Source organism: Sceloporus occidentalis, unplaced genomic scaffold, assembly GCF_023333645.1.
Source record: "Sceloporus occidentalis isolate IW3139 unplaced genomic scaffold, rSceOcc1.0.p SCAF_2, whole genome shotgun sequence".
Taxonomy (NCBI): domain Eukaryota; kingdom Metazoa; phylum Chordata; class Lepidosauria; order Squamata; family Phrynosomatidae; genus Sceloporus; species Sceloporus occidentalis.
In genome coordinates this window covers 4,600,400-4,617,693 of record NW_028316982.1, presented here as the reverse complement: position 1 = coordinate 4,617,693, position 17,294 = coordinate 4,600,400, and the positions used below count along the sequence as shown (strand labels likewise).

The 17,294-nt window shown below is 45.7% G+C and overlaps 1 protein-coding gene and 1 pseudogene across 2 annotated transcripts; both read left to right on the top strand.

The window, feature by feature from the left end:
* Window positions 1-71: 71 nt before the first annotated feature.
* Window positions 72-5,102, top strand: LOC149317896 (large ribosomal subunit protein eL33-like). Its single transcript, XM_089508624.1, has 5 exons — window positions 72-134; window positions 1,894-1,935; window positions 2,232-2,384; window positions 3,972-4,116; window positions 5,036-5,102. Exons 2-5 carry the CDS (start codon window positions 1,925-1,927, stop codon window positions 5,057-5,059), a joined length of 333 nt encoding a protein of 110 aa, XP_089364750.1. The 5' UTR covers window positions 72-134; window positions 1,894-1,924; the 3' UTR covers window positions 5,060-5,102.
* Window positions 5,103-9,878: 4,776 nt separating this feature from the next.
* On the top strand, window positions 9,879-15,404 carry LOC149317895 (uncharacterized; annotated as a pseudogene). Its single transcript, XR_016280297.1, has 4 exons — window positions 9,879-10,013; window positions 10,044-10,497; window positions 12,092-12,208; window positions 14,795-15,404. The product of XR_016280297.1 is annotated as an uncharacterized LOC149317895 (transcript).
* The last annotated feature ends 1,890 nt before the right edge of the window (window positions 15,405-17,294 follow it).

The window sequence follows — 17,294 nt, the reverse complement described above, 5'->3', positions numbered from 1 at the left end:
GGAGGCGCCCGTCGGGGCATTTCGCTCAGGCGAATGGCGCGGCCACCTCGGGGGTCCTCGCCGGTTGCTATCCCATCAGGCGCCGCGGCGGGGCTCGCTCTTTCTCGCCGCCATTTTGGGCCGGAGTCGCGGAGGTGAGCAGCCGGGAGCCGTTTTCGGGGCTGGAAGCGGCGGAAGGAGGCGGGGAAGCGGCTCCAGAGCCCGGTGGGCGGGAGAGGGTTGCTCCGGCCGAGGGAAGGAGCCCGGCCCCGGGGAGGAGGGCGGCGGGATGGCGCCGATGCCCAGCGGATGGAGCCGGGAGGAGGCCTAGGCCTCGGGGGGTCGGATGGATGGATGGATGGCTGGCTCTTTAGGGCGCCTGGAAGAAGAGAGGGCAGCTAGTCCCGGGATGGCGGCCTTTGGGGCCCTGGGGTCTCCCTGCCTTTGCCTTCTAAGGAGGGCCATGTCTGTCTGTGGAAATGAGAGCCATGATTCTCTTACACACAAAGGCTCCCATCGAGGACGCTGTTTGAGAGCCATGCTCCTTAGACACAATACACAGACATGCCGCGTAAGTCTCTCTCTCTGTGTATATATATACAAGAGCCGCTATTTTATGTAGACGTGTCTGTATATCAATCAGAGCCATTCTCTCTCTCTCTCTCTATATATATATATATATGTAATATGTGCATAAGAGCCATTCTTGGCGAGTTTCTGAAGCCTCCCTGGGTCCCTGGACTGGGAGAAAGGCAGGACATACGTGGCTGCAAGAACTAATCCATCAGCCCCTTGGGAGGGTTTCCTAAGGCAGGCCAGGGTTCAAGCCCTGGTCTCCAGAGCCATAATCCTGCCCTCAGACCACTGCCCCACGCTGCCTCTTCATTTGCCCTCCAACCAGCTTTGTCTTCCGGTGGGCCTCTGAATGAGGCCCTGGGCCTGGTCTTGCAGAGGCTGGCCATGGCTTGATAATAGGCTGAGTCCACTTGGAGCGGAGTCTGCCTTCCTTCCGCTTGGCCCACCCAGCAGGGCCTCCTTTCCGGCCGGTCACCTGGCATTGTGTCCACAGCAGACGGCCTCCGTTGAGCCATCTTGGCTTCTAGAGGGTCAGTCAAGGCTTGCTTTGTTCCAAGACCCACTGATGCCTCTTTTGGAGCAATGTATTGCTAGAGCTCTGGAGTCCTTTGGACACGATGAACCTGTCAAAGGAGCTGAGGATGGCAGAAGAGGGGTTTATCCCACTGTATTCTTACTGCTATTGAAGGCCGTTTATCCAGTGGGAGAGAAGCCTTGTTCGGCTTTCATGAGCATGCAAGGGAAAAGGCATGCTAAATGTTGACGCAGCCCCTGAATTCATAATTCCCAGGTGTCTAAGTCATGTAAAGCTGCAGAACTTAATCAGTGGCACAAGAAAGGCAACAAGAACATGAAAGGAGAGAACAGCAGAGCAGATACTACCTTTGTCTGACTTCATCCCCTCTGTATGTTTCTAAAGTACTAAATTGGCCTTCTTACACAGGATTAGAGGAAAGGTGGAGAAAAGGCAGGGGCCCCACCCAGGTCCCCCCCCCTACATTTTAAGCTGGGAACCTTTTTTGTCCCTATAAATGTATGTAGGTAAGTTTTTAATGGCGTCATGGTGTTTGTGGAGTCCCACAGATACAAATTAAAAGCTGAATGGAGTTGGAAGAAATTGTAAACAGTGCGTTTAGATCCCAAAAAGAGAATTTCCTGGATAGTTAAGTTCTGCCAACTTAACTGTATGGAAGGAAGGTCTGGGGTATCTGGTCTCTCTCTCTGCTCACTGTCTATGGCTGGCTGATTAAGCATTCCACCTCAATAAGGTCCTTTAAGCTGATACTGGGCACTGCACTTTCCAACTTGCCACTCCTTGTGTTTCCTTCCTTCCTTTAGGCCTGCTGGGGACAGGACTTCAAGCAATACCATGACTGGCAGGTAAGGCAGTGTTTTCTCTGGAAACCCCTTTGTGTAGGATATCTTTTCATATGTGTGCATCTGACATAGTTTTGTTGTAGAACGTAGGGACTCTGCAGGTGGCACTGCCTTGTCAACTGCAAAAGTATTATTGTACGTTAAAACTCCTCAGCTTTGTGGAGTTTCCCGTCATAATCAAGGCTGTATGCGGTATTCAGTCCATATAGCACTGCATCTGCTTCACAACCTTCTCTTACGTTGTAACGTAGTCTGCTGGCATGTCCAAGATTTAATTCTGTGTGTACTTTCTTCCCTAGGTTGTGGTCCAAAGCCACTTTTGCTGGCTATAAGCGAGGCCTCCGAAACCAGAGGGAGCACACAGCTCTACTGAAGATTGAGGGGGTTTATTCCCGCAATGAGACAGAATTCTACTTAGGCAAGAAGTGCGCCTATGTCTACAAAGCAAAAAAGTGAGTGTTCCCTTCTTCTGTGCTTCACACTTGCATCTTTCTTGAGTATTCTCCTAATCATATTAGTGTTAGCCTTTGCTGTGACTTAGAGAGCGTATTTTCCTTTGTTTGGAAATGTATGAGCTCAGGTCTAGAACAACATTCAGCCATTATACAATAAGCATTTAAGCACTAGTGAGTGGGAGGAATACATGGGGATAAAAGCATGGGTTTGTTTTGCTTTGCTGTGTCTTCATGCTCCTATTTAGAGTAATATGGCTTCAGGTTCAGTTACAGTATGTACCATCAGTGAGCAAGAGAGTCATAGTGCAACAGAAAGTGATACATCTGGGCCAGGGAGGCTTATGTCACTCTCATTCAGTCTAACACACTTTATAAAGCTGTGGTCAGCAGTAGAGCCCCTGCATCCTATGCTGAAGTTTCCAGGTTCACTTCCCAGCATCTCCAGTGAAAAAGATCAGATAGCGAGTATTGGGAGAAATCTCTTTATCTTGAGACAGTGGAGGAAAGGCCTCTGTCAGATGCTGAACTGCAAAGGCAAATAATTGGACTTAAATCCTGGGATGATGTCATTAGGCTAAAATGGTAAAAACTTTGTACACTGAAATAAAAGTTTTAGGCAGCTGAACAGTTTTCGTACTGGTGGTTGCGATATTTGCCTTTATTTCTTGTCTAGTGTTACAATTTTTTGTTGCCCTCTTTTTTTAAAGAAAGTAGTTCATCTCAAAAAAGTGTCTGCATCTCAAGAGTGACATTACACACACCCCTCTGCTAGCTTGGTCAGTGAAACTTAATTATCACTTTGTGGTTTCATTTGGTCTGCTTTTTCAGTTTGGAATACTAGGCTTGAGTTTAATGTATTGCGTGCTCTTAGCCTGGTTTTCCCTTTGTTTGTTGCTGCCATATTACTGATTTAATCATATTTGCTACATGGCTAAATGAGGTAAAGCTTGTGCCTACTGAAGATACACACACATAGAGTAGACACCTGCCAAAATGTTAGTACTGTCCCAGTTTTAGAAAGCAAACAAAAACCCCCACATGGTATAGTGATATGAGCATTGGACAATGACTCTGAAGACCAGGGTTCAAATCCCCATTTGGCCATAAAACCCACTGGGTAACCCTGTGGAAGTCACACTCCCAACCTCAGAGAAAGGCAAACCTGGAACTCTGATTCTGTAAGACTAGCTCATTTGGAATTACTGTTGTACAGCTTCACAAATTACCCAAAGGAAGGGTCCCGTTTTCCTCTGTGCTTGTTCTGCCCTGGGCTGAAGCACTGGTTAGGATAAAATGCACATTGTGGAGATGGTCTTATGTCCAGGGACCTGGTTCACATGTTTGTTGTTGAATGACAACATGAAAGTGTGAGCGAGTCATCATAGAGTTTTCATATCACTAGACTAGTACAAGATACACTTGTCTGTGTATCTATAGTATTTTTTGTTAGATGCCATTCACATGTTCAAGGGACGCACATACGTTCCTCAAGTGTAGAATTTCAGAAAGCATAGAGCATTCCTGTATTTGGCCCAAGCATAGCAGATGACGGGATTTTAATGGTTGACCTGTTTCTCTTTTCAGCAACACGGTAACTCCTGGTGGCAAACCCAACAGGACCCGAGTAATCTGGGGGAAGGTGACCCGTGCCCATGGAAACAGCGGCATGGTGCGAGCAAAGTTCCGATCCAACCTGCCTGCCAAAGCCATTGGACACAGGATCCGAGTGGTGAGGACTAGAGCTGTGTTTAACTTTAGCAGGCCTAAATCCCAGAGGAAAGAAATTGGTTGGTCTTTGGAATGAACAGCAACATACTTTTGTCCTGAAGATTTGTTTTAATGAATGGAAAGACAGATAATGCATTTTTTCTTAATGAAAGATGAGTGAGGAGTTTTTGTCAGTAGCTCATTTGGTTTGCATCTTCCTGTTTTCTTAGGCCTTGCAGTTGTGTATTTCACAATGTGGAAAACTGGAGCTAGCAGCTGTTAGGGCTTTGTGGTGCTACATCAAGAATTAAAATCACATGCTGTGGATGTGCACCAAGTGTTTCAAGAGGCTCTTTGTTTTGCCATGGTTCCTAATAAATTAAACACTACATGTTGGTGTGGTACCACAGCTAATAGAAGCCGTGGTTAATTATCCTTGCTGGACTCTTTGTCAGCCACAGCTGCCAATGTAACCTGCTTCTGGTGATGCTTGTAAAGGTAGCTGAGAAGAAAGGAGCTTTAGTACTTGCCCCAGCAATATTGACTGTGGTTATTGGTGCAACCGGGGGCCATTGCACTTGTGCTCTGAGGCCTTCTTACAGATTGAAAGATTTCTCTCCCTTCTGGGCTTTGCTCAGATGTTTCTGTTGCCTTTTAGGAATGCTAACTGAAAAGGCAGCAGCTCTCTCTGTGCTCCTGAATAGGCATGGCAGTTAGGACAGTTCCAGTGTGTCCAAGAAGAGTTTATGCTGATTAAATGTCTGTCAATCCCTAAAAGGGTGTAGGATTAGCAGTTCTTGAAGGATTGCTTCCTTTTAATGCAGAAATCATAAAGCTAATCATTTTACTAGTAGGTTTTCTTTGCTATTCATGAGACGCTTCTCTAGTTGCCTCTTGCGAAACCTAACCTTTCTCTTTTTTGTTGTTGTTTTCTTTTGTAGATGCTGTACCCATCCAGAGTTTAAATTTGGACTGAGAATAAAATTCAAAATATATTCCACTTTTGTACATTTGGTCTTGTCTTGCCTTTTGTTAATTATCCATGTCCTTTAGATGTAAGATGATTTGCTTTCTAAAAGGGCGGTAGAAAATTATTTGTTGTTGCCAAAGGCATTAAAATGGCAGGTTATTTTTAAAATAAAGCTGTAACTCTTACTCATGACAGTCTCCACTGTTAGTGTTCTTCCTCAGGTTATTTATGAGGATTTAAGATGCTGAAGATACATCTGAAATACGTTCCTCTCCAGCAACTCCATGTTGCTAATTTTAATCCCAGTGTAATCATTTTCATGTCTGTCAAAAAGCATATTAGTTCATAGTAGATTTTAACTTCTCTCATTTTTCAGCCAGTGGTCCACGCTTCAGAGTTGCTAGTTTTGCCTTATTTTTACCACAAACTCAAGGTTCACCATCCAAAGCAAGATTCAGGAGATAAAGAGATTTAAAGAACAGCCTGGATTTTCCATTTAGCATCAGTGCTAAAATGAGCTTTCAGTCCTTTCACAAAAAGTCCAGTCCTGGTTTCCCCAGGACTTTGTAATTTCAGCAGCCTAACAGGTGGGAGAAATAATTCCATAATGCTTGATAGATCCTATATTGATTTCCCTGTTCCTTTCTCCACAAATCTGAACTAAATATGGCTTATAGATCTAAAATATGGTGCTTATTTGAAGTATAGAAACCTTTTGCAGAAGTGGAGTTGAAGAACAGATAACAAGCAGCAGAAAATGTTTGAATAAAGGTTCTGGACCTTTGTAAGAGTCTCCCTAGTGTTGCATAGGGAATAAGCCAAACAATTCCCAATCTTCAGTTTTCTACTGAGCGAACACTGATAGGTGACTGGAAGTTAAATTCTGTGTGCTGCACTTCAGAGTTCTGAACAGTGCAGGACATGTACTCAGGCAGTTCTTACAAGGGGACAGCTCTTATGAGGAAAGGGAGTAATTGAGAGTAAAGAGATTGTCTGCTAGGGCAACTAAATTCAGAGCCATACTCTGTTGTGACATATACAGATGGAAACATAGCTTTGTGTTCCCTTTCTGCTAAGATAGAGCAGGGGAGGAAAACCAACACCTTGGTCTTCTGAGAAAGATCCATCTGCTCACCACAATGTGTAAGTATTAATGCATTTCCTCAGATGTCACATGGCCAAAGTTAGGCAGCATCACCCACCTAACACCATGTTGATACTATACAGTTGTGGACTTGTACTAAACACGTAGACAACTCTTGGAAGCCAGTTTCAGAATCCTATTGGAAAAGGACTGAGAAATGCAGTTGTGGTGATGCTCCTGTTTTTGATTGGCAGTGCAATGTTTGAAGAATCATCCAATACTTGTGTGTAGCAGGTCAAACCCCATCCTGTCAGACAATGGGCTACTTGAGGACACAATGAAATGTTGAAAGGCGTTTTCCCCTCTTAATTTTAGCACAATGGACAGATGAAAAGAATAAATGCAGATTCAGTCAAGGGTTTGTTTCTAGTAAAGTACAATTTTAAATATTTGTCTTGCTTGGAGATCTGTAATTATATTGCAAGTCAAGGGATTTGAACACCAGAAAAATGCAGCTGAGTACATCAGAAAATATGGTACATTTAGCATAGGTGTAAGTGAACCATGTGAAATGAATGTAATGTTCTTAGCTTTTATCTTGTAATGTTCTAGGCTTTTCTTGAATGGCCTGCATTTTGTGGTGTTGGTTGACATTTGGTCTGCCTGAAAAAGACAAGTTAAGCAGCACCTGCCTCCAGAATTGCTTATTTGAGCCAAGCACAAACCGTGAAACAGAAAAGGGGAGAGCAGAGGAGTCTGCCTCAGCAACTACACTCAGAATGTTTAGGGGGAAATTGATCTTGACTACCAAAATGAAATGCATAAGAAAAGCAGAGTGATGAAATATAATGTCGCACCTCAGTGCATGTTGGAAGAACCTTTCAAGCGATCCCTAGAAGGTTCAAGCTTAGTGTAACGGTTTAAGTGTTGAGCTATGACTGGAGACCAAGGTTCAATTCCCTGGTTGGCCATGAGTCCCAGTGGGTGACCTTGGGCAAGTCACATTCTCTCAGCCTCAGAGGATGGGGATAGCAGACATTCTGAAGGAACTTGCCAAGAGAACTCTGTGATTGGGTTGCTTTAGTGTTGTCATAAGTCAGAAATTACTTGAAGGCACACAACAACAACAAAGTTCAAAATAGATTGTTTACTTGAGCAAGGCTTGCCAAACCTGGTTGTTTCATTTCACTTGTGCTATTAGTTGTTTCTGATTTACGGCAATCCTAAGGCAAATCTATAATAGGGTTTTACTGTCACGTTTCTTCAGAGGGAGTTTACCATTGCTTCTGAATAAAAGTTTGCTGAAATACGTTGACTTCTTGTTCCTTTTGTCATATAGGAAATGTCTTATTCTTCCCGTGTTGTTTCTGCTCTGGTACCAACTTTTCTGTTATAGAAGTCACATCCAGGAAAGCCTGCTCTGCCGACTGAGGTATTCCTGGGCATTTCCAAGGGCTGGGTGTTTTTTGTCTGTTATCAGCAGAGCTTGGTAGCATTAGTTCATTTCATTTTTTGGACTTTGACCAGAATCCCAAAACCAATCAGTCCTAAAACAAGCAACCAGTTATTGCCACATATATAACAATTGCCAGTCACTGAAGACTAGTGTAGTTTTCAGCAGCTGGCTTCCAGCAAGGAGCATGAACTTTGCCACTCTTCTGTGGGGGTTTCTATGACCAGGAAGCCATTGCTTGGATCAGGAAGTATTGTGTGCATACTTTTGAGTACATGTGTCTGCGTCCATTTGGAATGGTTTCCTCTCAGAAGTGCCAAATTTCTTCCCTGGGTTGATGAGAGAAGGAATCCATACCATTTGGGTTTCTCCTATCACCGCCCAGAGACAGGCAGGAGGTTGTGTGGACTCCTCTTCTCGACAACCCAAAATGCAGCTTCATGGTAATTATCCAACGTGGTCTTTTTTGGAGGTAGTTTTGCTCAAGGCTTTGTAGCAACAGGGAAGGTAGACCTTGTCCTCTTGCCCAAGTCAATATTAGCAAGATCAACAAGGCACATATTGAAAGGTTTAGTGAGCGGTACTTGATGATTCTGACCATTCTAGTGACTGAAGCAGTCATGTTCCAACCAAGGGGCCATGTTTAAAATGGTTCTTCATGCAGGCATCCTGTTTGCTTCAGAAAGACACTCTTGGAGGCAAATAATTTCAAAATTCCCATGGGAACAAACAGCCCCCCCCCCAAAAAAAAGTTAATTTAAAGAAATGAAAGGCAAACCTCCTCTGACAAAATCTGCCCAAGAAAACGGAGAGGGTTAAATACAGCAACATCCACAAGCAGCGATAGCTTGATTGGTCCAGCTCCACTTCATGAAATGCATTTATGCTAATGTTTGATGCTTCGCCAGGCAAAGATGCTAAAAATCATACAGGGGGAAAATGGTGATGATAGTCATTGTCCTAAGTTGAACTTCCAATTAACAACACAAAAGTAACATCTCTTTTGAGATCCAGGTGTTCTTGCCTTGTGCAAAGCTAACTGCTCCTTTCTTAGAGCCCATCCACACTGGAGAAATAATCCAGTTTGAGACCGCTTTGACTGCCATGGCTCAATGCGAAGCAAAGCTCTGGTGCCACAACCGACTACAATTCCCAGCATTCCATAGCATTGAGCCATGGCAGTCAAAGTGGTCTCAAACTGGATTATTTCTCCAGTGTGGATGCAGCCTTAGTAACACCAAATTCCTCAGTCTCTATGTTGCATCTGGGGAGGGGGAAATAGATGCTGCATAGGTCAACCTGTTGAATTGATGTTACCTATACAGCACCTAAAATCACCCCCATTTCCCCTGTGTGCTTTTTAACATCTTTGCCTGATGAAGAAGCCAGGGAAGCTTGCATCATGTATGTTATGTTTTGGAAAGTATCACTGCTTGTGGATTTTGCATTTTGTTGTATTTTGCTGCATTGTCAACATGGCTACCCAGAATAATAGATCTTTTTCTAGGAGAGGGTTGGCATAACCATGAAGGTAAATAAAGACCAAAGTGTATGCCTTGTGTGTGTGGTTACCTTTGGCTTAGTCAGTGTTGACTAAAGTCCCTCTGGAAGCAAAGCCAAGTTCAGCCCAGAAGGCAGACTCAAAGGCAGGATTGTTCTGCGGAGCATGGCTCCAAGTCCTAAGCGCATCTTTCTGGGATTGGGGATTGCGATGCCCAGCTTCCACTGAAACCCTGCAAACGTTAGCCAAAGGAAGTCCGCCTTTCAGACTTGTGTCCCAGGGAAGGCGAGTGTCCGTGTGCCAATGAGCAAGAAAGCCCTGGCAGCAGTTGATCAGTCAAGAAAGGCCAATGCCAGGCTTTGTGTGTTTTGTGGGTGAGGCTGGCAGGGTTCAGGGCCCAGCAATGGAGAGGAAGGCCTTGGAGCCCCAGCCCTGTTCCTCTGGAGGAGCATCAGTTGCAAAGGCCTCTTGGGGCAACTCAGTCTCTGGGAGGAAGAGGAGGAGGAGGAGGCTCTGGGCCCGTGTTCTAGAGGCGTCCCTCCCTTCCTTGTTTGTTGGCAGCCCCAGCATCAGGGCCCAGCTCTTCCGGAAGGCCCCCTCCTCCCCCCGGGCAGCGAAGGCCAGGAGGCCAGCCAGGCCTTGGCGGCCCTTGTCCTGGGAAGCTCCGGGGCAGGAGGAGGGGGAGAGAGAGGGGGAGGGAGGGAGGGAGGCTGTCTCTCTCTCTCTCGAGGGCGAGGGCCTCCGGGGCTGCTGCTGCTGGGGCTCTTGGCGTGGCGATGGCGGCCTGGTCGGGGCTGTTGGGTCTGGCGGGGGGCCCCGGGCGAGTGCTGCTGGTGGGCCAGGGGCCCTCGGGCACCAAGGCCGGGCTGCAGGCCTTCGCCAGGGAACTCTTCGGCCCCGAGCAGCAGGAGGAGGAAGGCCAGGGAGAGGAGCAGGAGGAGGAGGAGGCAGAGCAGCGGGGCCTCCTCCGGCGGGAGGTGCGGGTGCGGCTGGGCTGCTGCCCGGGGCCTCTTCCGCTGCCCGGGGCCCTTCCTCCGGGGCTGGTGCTGGTGCTGGCGGGGGCGCCTTCGCTGCTGGAGCCCCGGGAGCGGCGCCTGCTGCGGGAGATGCTGCGGGACCTGGCCCTCCGTCTGCCTGCCCCCCGCCGCCCGCTGGCCCTGGTCGGGGTGGCCCTGCTGCTGCAGCCGGAGAAGGAGCCCCAGCAGCGGGAGCCGGAGCGAGCGGAGGAGGCCCGCTGCCAACTGGAGCGTCTCCTCCGGAGGACGCTGGGCCCCGGCAGGCCGCCCCAGACCCTCCAGGCCGCCCTCCACAGGCCCGGCGCCGGGGCCCGAGAGGTCCGGGCGGCCGCCTGCAGCGCCCTCCGAGCCGCCCTCCGCCGGAGCCAGGCAGCCAAAGGTCAGCACCGCCCCAGAAGGAAGGAAGGAAGGAAGGAAGGCGCCTCGGAGCCCCCCGAGAGAAGAGAGGCCGCTTGCCCTGGAGGAGGAGGAGGAGGAGGAGGAGGCCTCCTGGCAGGCATCTCCGCAGAGACTGCGCCGCCTCCGCCTCCGCCTCCTGCAGCCTCTCTTTCGTCTGGGGCTTCTCTTTCCATGTATTCATGAACACCACTCAATTGCAACACAATCCCAAGACACTCTGCCTTGAGAGCAGGACACTCTCCGCCAAAGACAACAGGGAAACCTACAAGGAAAGCCCTGCTTCTTCCCTGCCTCTCCTCCTCTCCCTTCTTCCCACAGATGCTGGCTTTCATGGCCTTATCATAGCCATCTCTATCCACCTCAGAGCCCTCCATTCTGCATAGATCAGCCATGCGCTTACTATCTGACAGTCTAAAGGTGACATTGGCAGACCTCCCTTTTACTCTTTATATACTTCTATGCAGATACATAGATATTAACTCCATATGAATTCAATACACCTGAAAGAGATTTCCATCTCTCCGTCTTCTTTGGGATTCTTGACCACAATCTCTGCCTTGATTTAGGATGGCACACAAAGATTGCTGTTGTTGTTGCTGTTGTTGTTGTTGTGTGCCTCTAAGGCCTCAATCCCACTCACAGACAAATCAGTCTCTGATCCAAATCAATGGATGGCTCCCACTCCATTTGCCCCAATCACACTTTCTCTCCTCTAATCACCTCAGAATAACCCACTTCTGGCTCCTATTCATGAAGGAACCGATTCAAAATGAGTCGGATCCAGACGGCCGAAGGGGACATCCGAATCGATTCCAATCCGCTTGGGGTTCACACTTGCGTGGAATCAATGTATCAAAAAAGAAGCGGAAGATATCAGGGCCACAAAGACGCAGCTTAAATGGGTCCAGAGCATGGCCTCCTCTTCGGATTACGTGGGAACCAGGATCATTTAAACCAGTTCAAACCTTGTTTGTAATTGCCAATTCTTTATGCACTTTGTTGTTGTGCTTGTACTTGTATTTTTACACAAGGCTGTAACCCGGCCTCCATCCCCCGGGAGAGGCAGGAAAATAGAAATACACATTGTATTATTTATTATTTAAACCGAATCACGATCCGGCTTAAAAGGCAGTGGGAATGAGGCCTAAGTCGCCTCTAGGTCCTCCAGGGCAACTCTGCGGTCAGCATCTGCCAGGCATTGACCATTGCATTGCGCCACAGATGCCAAGTAGAGAGCTCTCTCTAGCAATCTAGGCAAGTTTTGGTTCAAGTTGGCCACAGAGTTGCGTTACAAGACCTAGATATTCCTAGAGAGAAGATATTAATACAATCGGGAAATAATGAAATCCGCAAATGTGGAAGGATGAGTGTAGAGGAGGTTTTCAGACAGGCTGGATGGCGCTCTGTCGGGAACAAATCTTGCCTCGAAACTCCTGCAATCGGCTCACCTTAGGGCCACCGTGGGTCACAAACAACTTGAAGGCACACAACAACAACATCAGCAGCAACCTCTCTGCTATCAGCTTTGTGTCAAGCATATATCTGATTCTTTTCTTTCTTTTCCCTTTTCAAAGGTGAGGAGGAACCCAAGAAGCAGAGACTCCCTCTCTTCTTAAAGTGTCTTCCGTGGGGCAGAAGGAGGCAGCAAAGAAAAGGACATTTGGGTACAGATGAAAGCAAGTTTAATGAAGGTAAGTGCTGCAGGGAAGCCTAAATAGCCTGAAGACACAAAAAGGGTCAGAGAGACAGTGTGGTGTAGTGGTCTGAGTGTTGGACTACAACTCTGGAGACCTGGGTTCAATTCTCCGCTTAGCCATTAAACCCACTGGGGGTTTGCCACCTTGGGCAAAGTCACACTGTCTCAGCCTCAGGGTTAGGCAATGGCAAACCTCCTCTGAACAAACCTTGCCAAGAAAACCCCAGGATAGGGTCTCCTTAGGGTCGCCATACGTAGAAATTACCGGAAGGCAGAAAGCAAGTTCCTCTGCGGAAGCAGTTGTGTAGCTTTGTGAGAAACCTAGCCTTCCTTGGCTGCATCTGCAGAAACAATGCAGTCTTTCAAGGCTGTGTTGGAGGAGATGCCAAGCAATTGGTACTTATCTTCCTCTGTGGTGCGGCTGCAGATCTATAAGGAACATTTGGCAATTAGTATTTAAAGAGGTAACAGAAATGGAGTTAGAAATATGCCCAAAGACAGCATTATTGTCTATATATGATAACATGAACTGCACCTAGGCTATGAAGGACTTAATTACAACTTTATTAACAGCAGCAAGACTAATTATAGGGGGGGGGGGAAGAAGGAGGAAAGATCAGGGAGATCTACAAATACAAAACTGGTTTAAAGAAATATGGCAAATGGCAATTAATGAAAAGTTAAGATGTGGAATCAAGGTTTTAAAAAAGGAATAATTAAGAGGAATGATTTTGAAGCAATATGGAAAATATTTGTCCAAAAGGTTTTAGTAAAAGAGGAAGGCGGTTTACCTCCACAGGAAGAGTTACCGTTTTGGAGGGTAGAGTAACATTAAGATAATGGGGTCTGGTGATGGATAAATTAATAGTATTATACTTTAGTGGATAGTATATGTTACGAACAATATATGTTGAAAAGAAGATAGTAATAAGAAGGAAGATATCAATAATAATTTCATGTGTTTTTTAAATTATTGGTTTAGTTAATATTAAATGGTTTACTATGAATAAGATTCAGATAAGGTAATTAAGAATGAATAATTAATGTGATTTATTACATATTGTATGTGCAACACTGTAAAAGACATTTTTCCAATATTATTTTACTGTATGTATGTTATATTATTATTATTATTATTATTATTATTATTATTAATAATAATAAAATAACGCAGTTTGATGTCACTTTAACTTCCATGGGTCTATCTTGCCAGGAAAACCTCATGATAGAGTCGCCTTAGGGCAGTGCTTCTCAATTATTTTCTGTCATGCCCCCCCTAGGAAGAAGAAAACATTTCGCGCCCCCCGCGCGACTGTAAATAGTATCATTTGTCTATAAAATTGTTATAAGTACACCTCTGCATAACAGAGCCTCGCGCCCCCCTTTATGGAGCCTCGTGCGCCCCCTGGGGGGCCCACCCCACTATTTGAGAAAGGCTGCCTTAGGGTCTCTGTAAATCAGAAATGACTTGGAGGCACATAACAACAAACAACACAAACTGGGTCAGGTCTGGTTAGTAGTTGAATAGGATGCAAAAGGTTCTTCTAGCACCTTTGAGACTGACTGTGCAAAAGGAGTTGTAGAACAAGCTTTTGGAGATTTAGGCCTACCTCCTCAGATGCAGTAGACCAAGTCCATGAAAGCTTATGCTACATACTCATTCACATAGTGAGTCTCAAAGGTACTACAAGACCCCTTTGCTACTGATTTTCCAGACTAACATGGCTTTGTCTCTGAATTCTAATCATAGCAACACTCCTGGGTCAGGTCTTCATCTGCTGCACTTGGATACTTGATCTTGATTCAGGGTGGCCAGATGTTTTCCTTTTCCAGGACATGTCCTACATTTCACCCTTCTGTCCAAGAGGAATTTCCAAAATGTTCTCCATTTTTGGCACGGCTAAGAAGCCTGAATTTATATTTGTATTACTGTTTTTGTCTTTTGTTTTGTCATGTACAGCGGACCCTCCACATTCGCTGGGGTTGGGGCACAGGACCCCTCTGAAAGTGGAAAAACCACAAATAAAGAAAACATTTTAAAAAATGTGTAAGAACATCTCTCTAGAAGTCTCTCTGTCCTCCAGGACAACTCTGTGGTCAACGTCTGCCAGAAGATGAGCACAGAATTGAGCTGGAGGACCTACAGATCCCTAGAGGAGTGTTCTCTGTAGGAATCTCTAGGTCCTTCTGTGTGAGTTTTTGTGGAAGTTGACATAGAATCACACCGAAGGGCCTAGAGATTCCTAGAGAAAACAATCAAATCTGCAAATAGTCAAATCAGCAAAAGTCAAAGCTGCAACTATGGAGGGCTGAATTTACTTCATTTTTTGAACGTTCTACATTTTGTGGTGCCCTGTCCTCCTTTGTGATGAGGACATCTGGTCACCCTGTCTTGGCTAATCTTTTTTTTAAGTTCATAAAGTTTCTAGTCCTTATGTTGCTTAAAACTGTGAAGTTAATGCTACCTTCTTGGCAGCAAGTTCCCCTATTAGAAACTGCATTCCAAAAATGTCATTTCTTGCAAGCTCTATTTCTAACAGAGTTGTCCTAAACTGACATTTCTTTTTTTACCCCAACATAGATACCCCCCAAGATCAAGATGAAGGACTGGCATTGACTTAACATGGCACTCAATGGGAACCATGAAGAAGCCTGTGGCGAGGCAGGCACTTAGGATCTTGGTTGAACCACTTGCTGCTGTGCTGGGATTGAAAGACCTTCCTTCGCTTCTGAAAATAACAGAATCTAAGGGTCAGACCCTCCTGATATGCTCTTGAGAAAGAGAACATTGATGCCCATCTGTCAGTTCTTCTGCTTTCTCTAAATTTGATTGTGGAAGCCTTCTTTTTACAATGCAAGGGAAATTCTTGCACTTCCAGAAAGCAAAAATTAGCTCATTCCTGCTTTCATTCCAGTAACAATGGGCATCCTCTTGGCATCAGGAAACACACTGGAGTGCCCTTTAAACCTGGAGCACAGCATTTGAAGTGGTACATTTGTTTTCACTGGAATTATATTCTGCAGTAGCCCTTTGCCAAATGTGACTTATCCCTTTTTAATTTTTTAATTATTTTCTGAAGTTGTCTGTCTTCTTCAGGAATCCTTGCCTTGAGATGTGCAATAAGGATGAGAAATATCCTTAGGCTGCGTCCTTGCATTTGAGAGAAAAGAAAGGACATTAAAGAGCGGGGGGGGGGGGGGGGACACTTTCCTGGTTTGTCACCTTTTCAGATTCAAACTGGATTTGTGAACTGTTACCTCATAGGACCACCTTTTGCAAGCTGAGCATGTGTTGCTCACCTCTTTCTTGCCCTTTTTCTGCACTTGTAGTACATTGTGCACCTTCTGCAGTCAATGCCATTAAAGCCTAAAGTGTGTTATTTTATCACAGCAGTCTCCAGTGTATAGTCCTGTGGAATCCTCTTATTTATAGGTCCATTGTTTCAGGATTGGTTTCGATCTTGGGCTGCATCTACACTGCAGAAATAATACAGTTTGACACTGCTCTGACGGTCATGGCTCCATCCTATGGAATCCTGTTTGTTTGGGCACCAGCGCTTTCTGGTAGAGAAGTATGACTATCTCACAAAACTACACATCCAAGAATTCCATATCATTGAGCCATGGCAGTTAAAGTGGTGTCAAACTGCATTATTTCTGCAGTGCAGATACAGCCTTGATCATTTAACATAGAGGTGGATGTGGCCTCTCAGATATCATTGGATTGTAACCTCCAGCTGAGCCAGACAGCATAGCCATTGACAAGGAACAGTGGAAATTGCAGGTCAGCAAATCATATGGCATTCATGGGGTCACTATTAAGTGGACAGGAACGTATGCGTAAATGCACATAAATACAGGACAGATAGACACACAAAGACAAGAAGTGGATGAGAAAAGAAGGAGGATTTCAATACCACCTTTAAGACTGATTTATCTCTGCCTGAGCGTTTGTTAATAACAATCCATTTTTTCAGATGCACTGATGGGGTTAATGCTGGAAATGCATTTGAAGATGTGGTCTGATATCCACAGAATCCGTTATTGTTGTGTGCCTTCAAGATGTTTTCGGCTTATGGTGACCCTAAGGCAGCTCTGCCACAGGGTTTTCTTGGCAAGATTTGTTCTGAGAGGATTTGCCATTGCCATACACTGAGGCTGAGAGTGTGTGACTTACTCAAATTCACCCAGTGGGTTTCCATAGTTGGGCATATTGGGATATAGAGTCACAAGGAAAATGTACAATGTGGGTTTTGATAGTAATCAGGCATTAAAGGATTTCTGTGAGCCATAATTATTAGGCATTTAAACAAGAAGTGACATAAAAAGATATTCAGCAAGTGCTGTGAAGTCCTGTAGAATGCTGTCACTCAGGAGGGAGGTTGGGTCCTTTGTGAGACCAGAGAGGCAAGGCCTAGTAGGCCCCACAGAGCCTTGGCTAGAGTAGTGATGAGCATTTAACTCAGAGTGGGTTGCTACTAGTCTGGATGGTGGATGGTGTTGATGTGAGAGGAACACAATAATAATAATGCTTTCTTGCTTCTGTACTTTGCTTTGCAAAAGAATCAATAGTTACAGAAGGCCCATAGATTGAGCCTACAGAGTAAAGTGCAAATGGGCTATGCTGGCCCCCACCCTTTCTTTCTGTATGTGTGGCAGTAGTATACACACTCACATAATCACCCCCTCCTTCCTCTGGAGGGCTCTGAATACAATGGCCTGTGTTTAACCAGCGGCCTTGAAGAGCCTAGCTTAGCCGAGTATGTATCTTACAGTTATCTGTGCACATTCCAGGCTCCAAGCAAGCAAGCAAGCACATGTAATGCCAAGCAAATGTAATGCCAAAAAGAAAATGTAGGACACAATGCTGCTTCGCTTTTGTGATTGGCTTACGCTAGGAAAAGTAGAGTTAGAAGGGCATAAAAGAAGATGGCAAGAGGCCCTCAGCGCTGCAGTTTTGATAACGCCCACCTTGCTGTGTGTGTGCGTGCTGCTGCCCTTGGCCAAGAAAATAAAGCGTTTTTTTTTATCCTAGCCAGTTCGGTCTCTTTGACTCTGCTTGTCCTCTGGCAGGCCACGGG

Coding starts and splice junctions, on each gene's coding strand:
- LOC149317896 (XM_089508624.1), top strand. Junction 2,385..3,971: donor TATGTCTACAAAGCAAAAAA/GTGAGTGTTCCC, acceptor TTCTCTTTTCAG/CAACACGGTAACTCCTGGTG. Junction 4,117..5,035: donor TTGGACACAGGATCCGAGTG/GTGAGGACTAGA, acceptor TTTCTTTTGTAG/ATGCTGTACCCATCCAGAGT.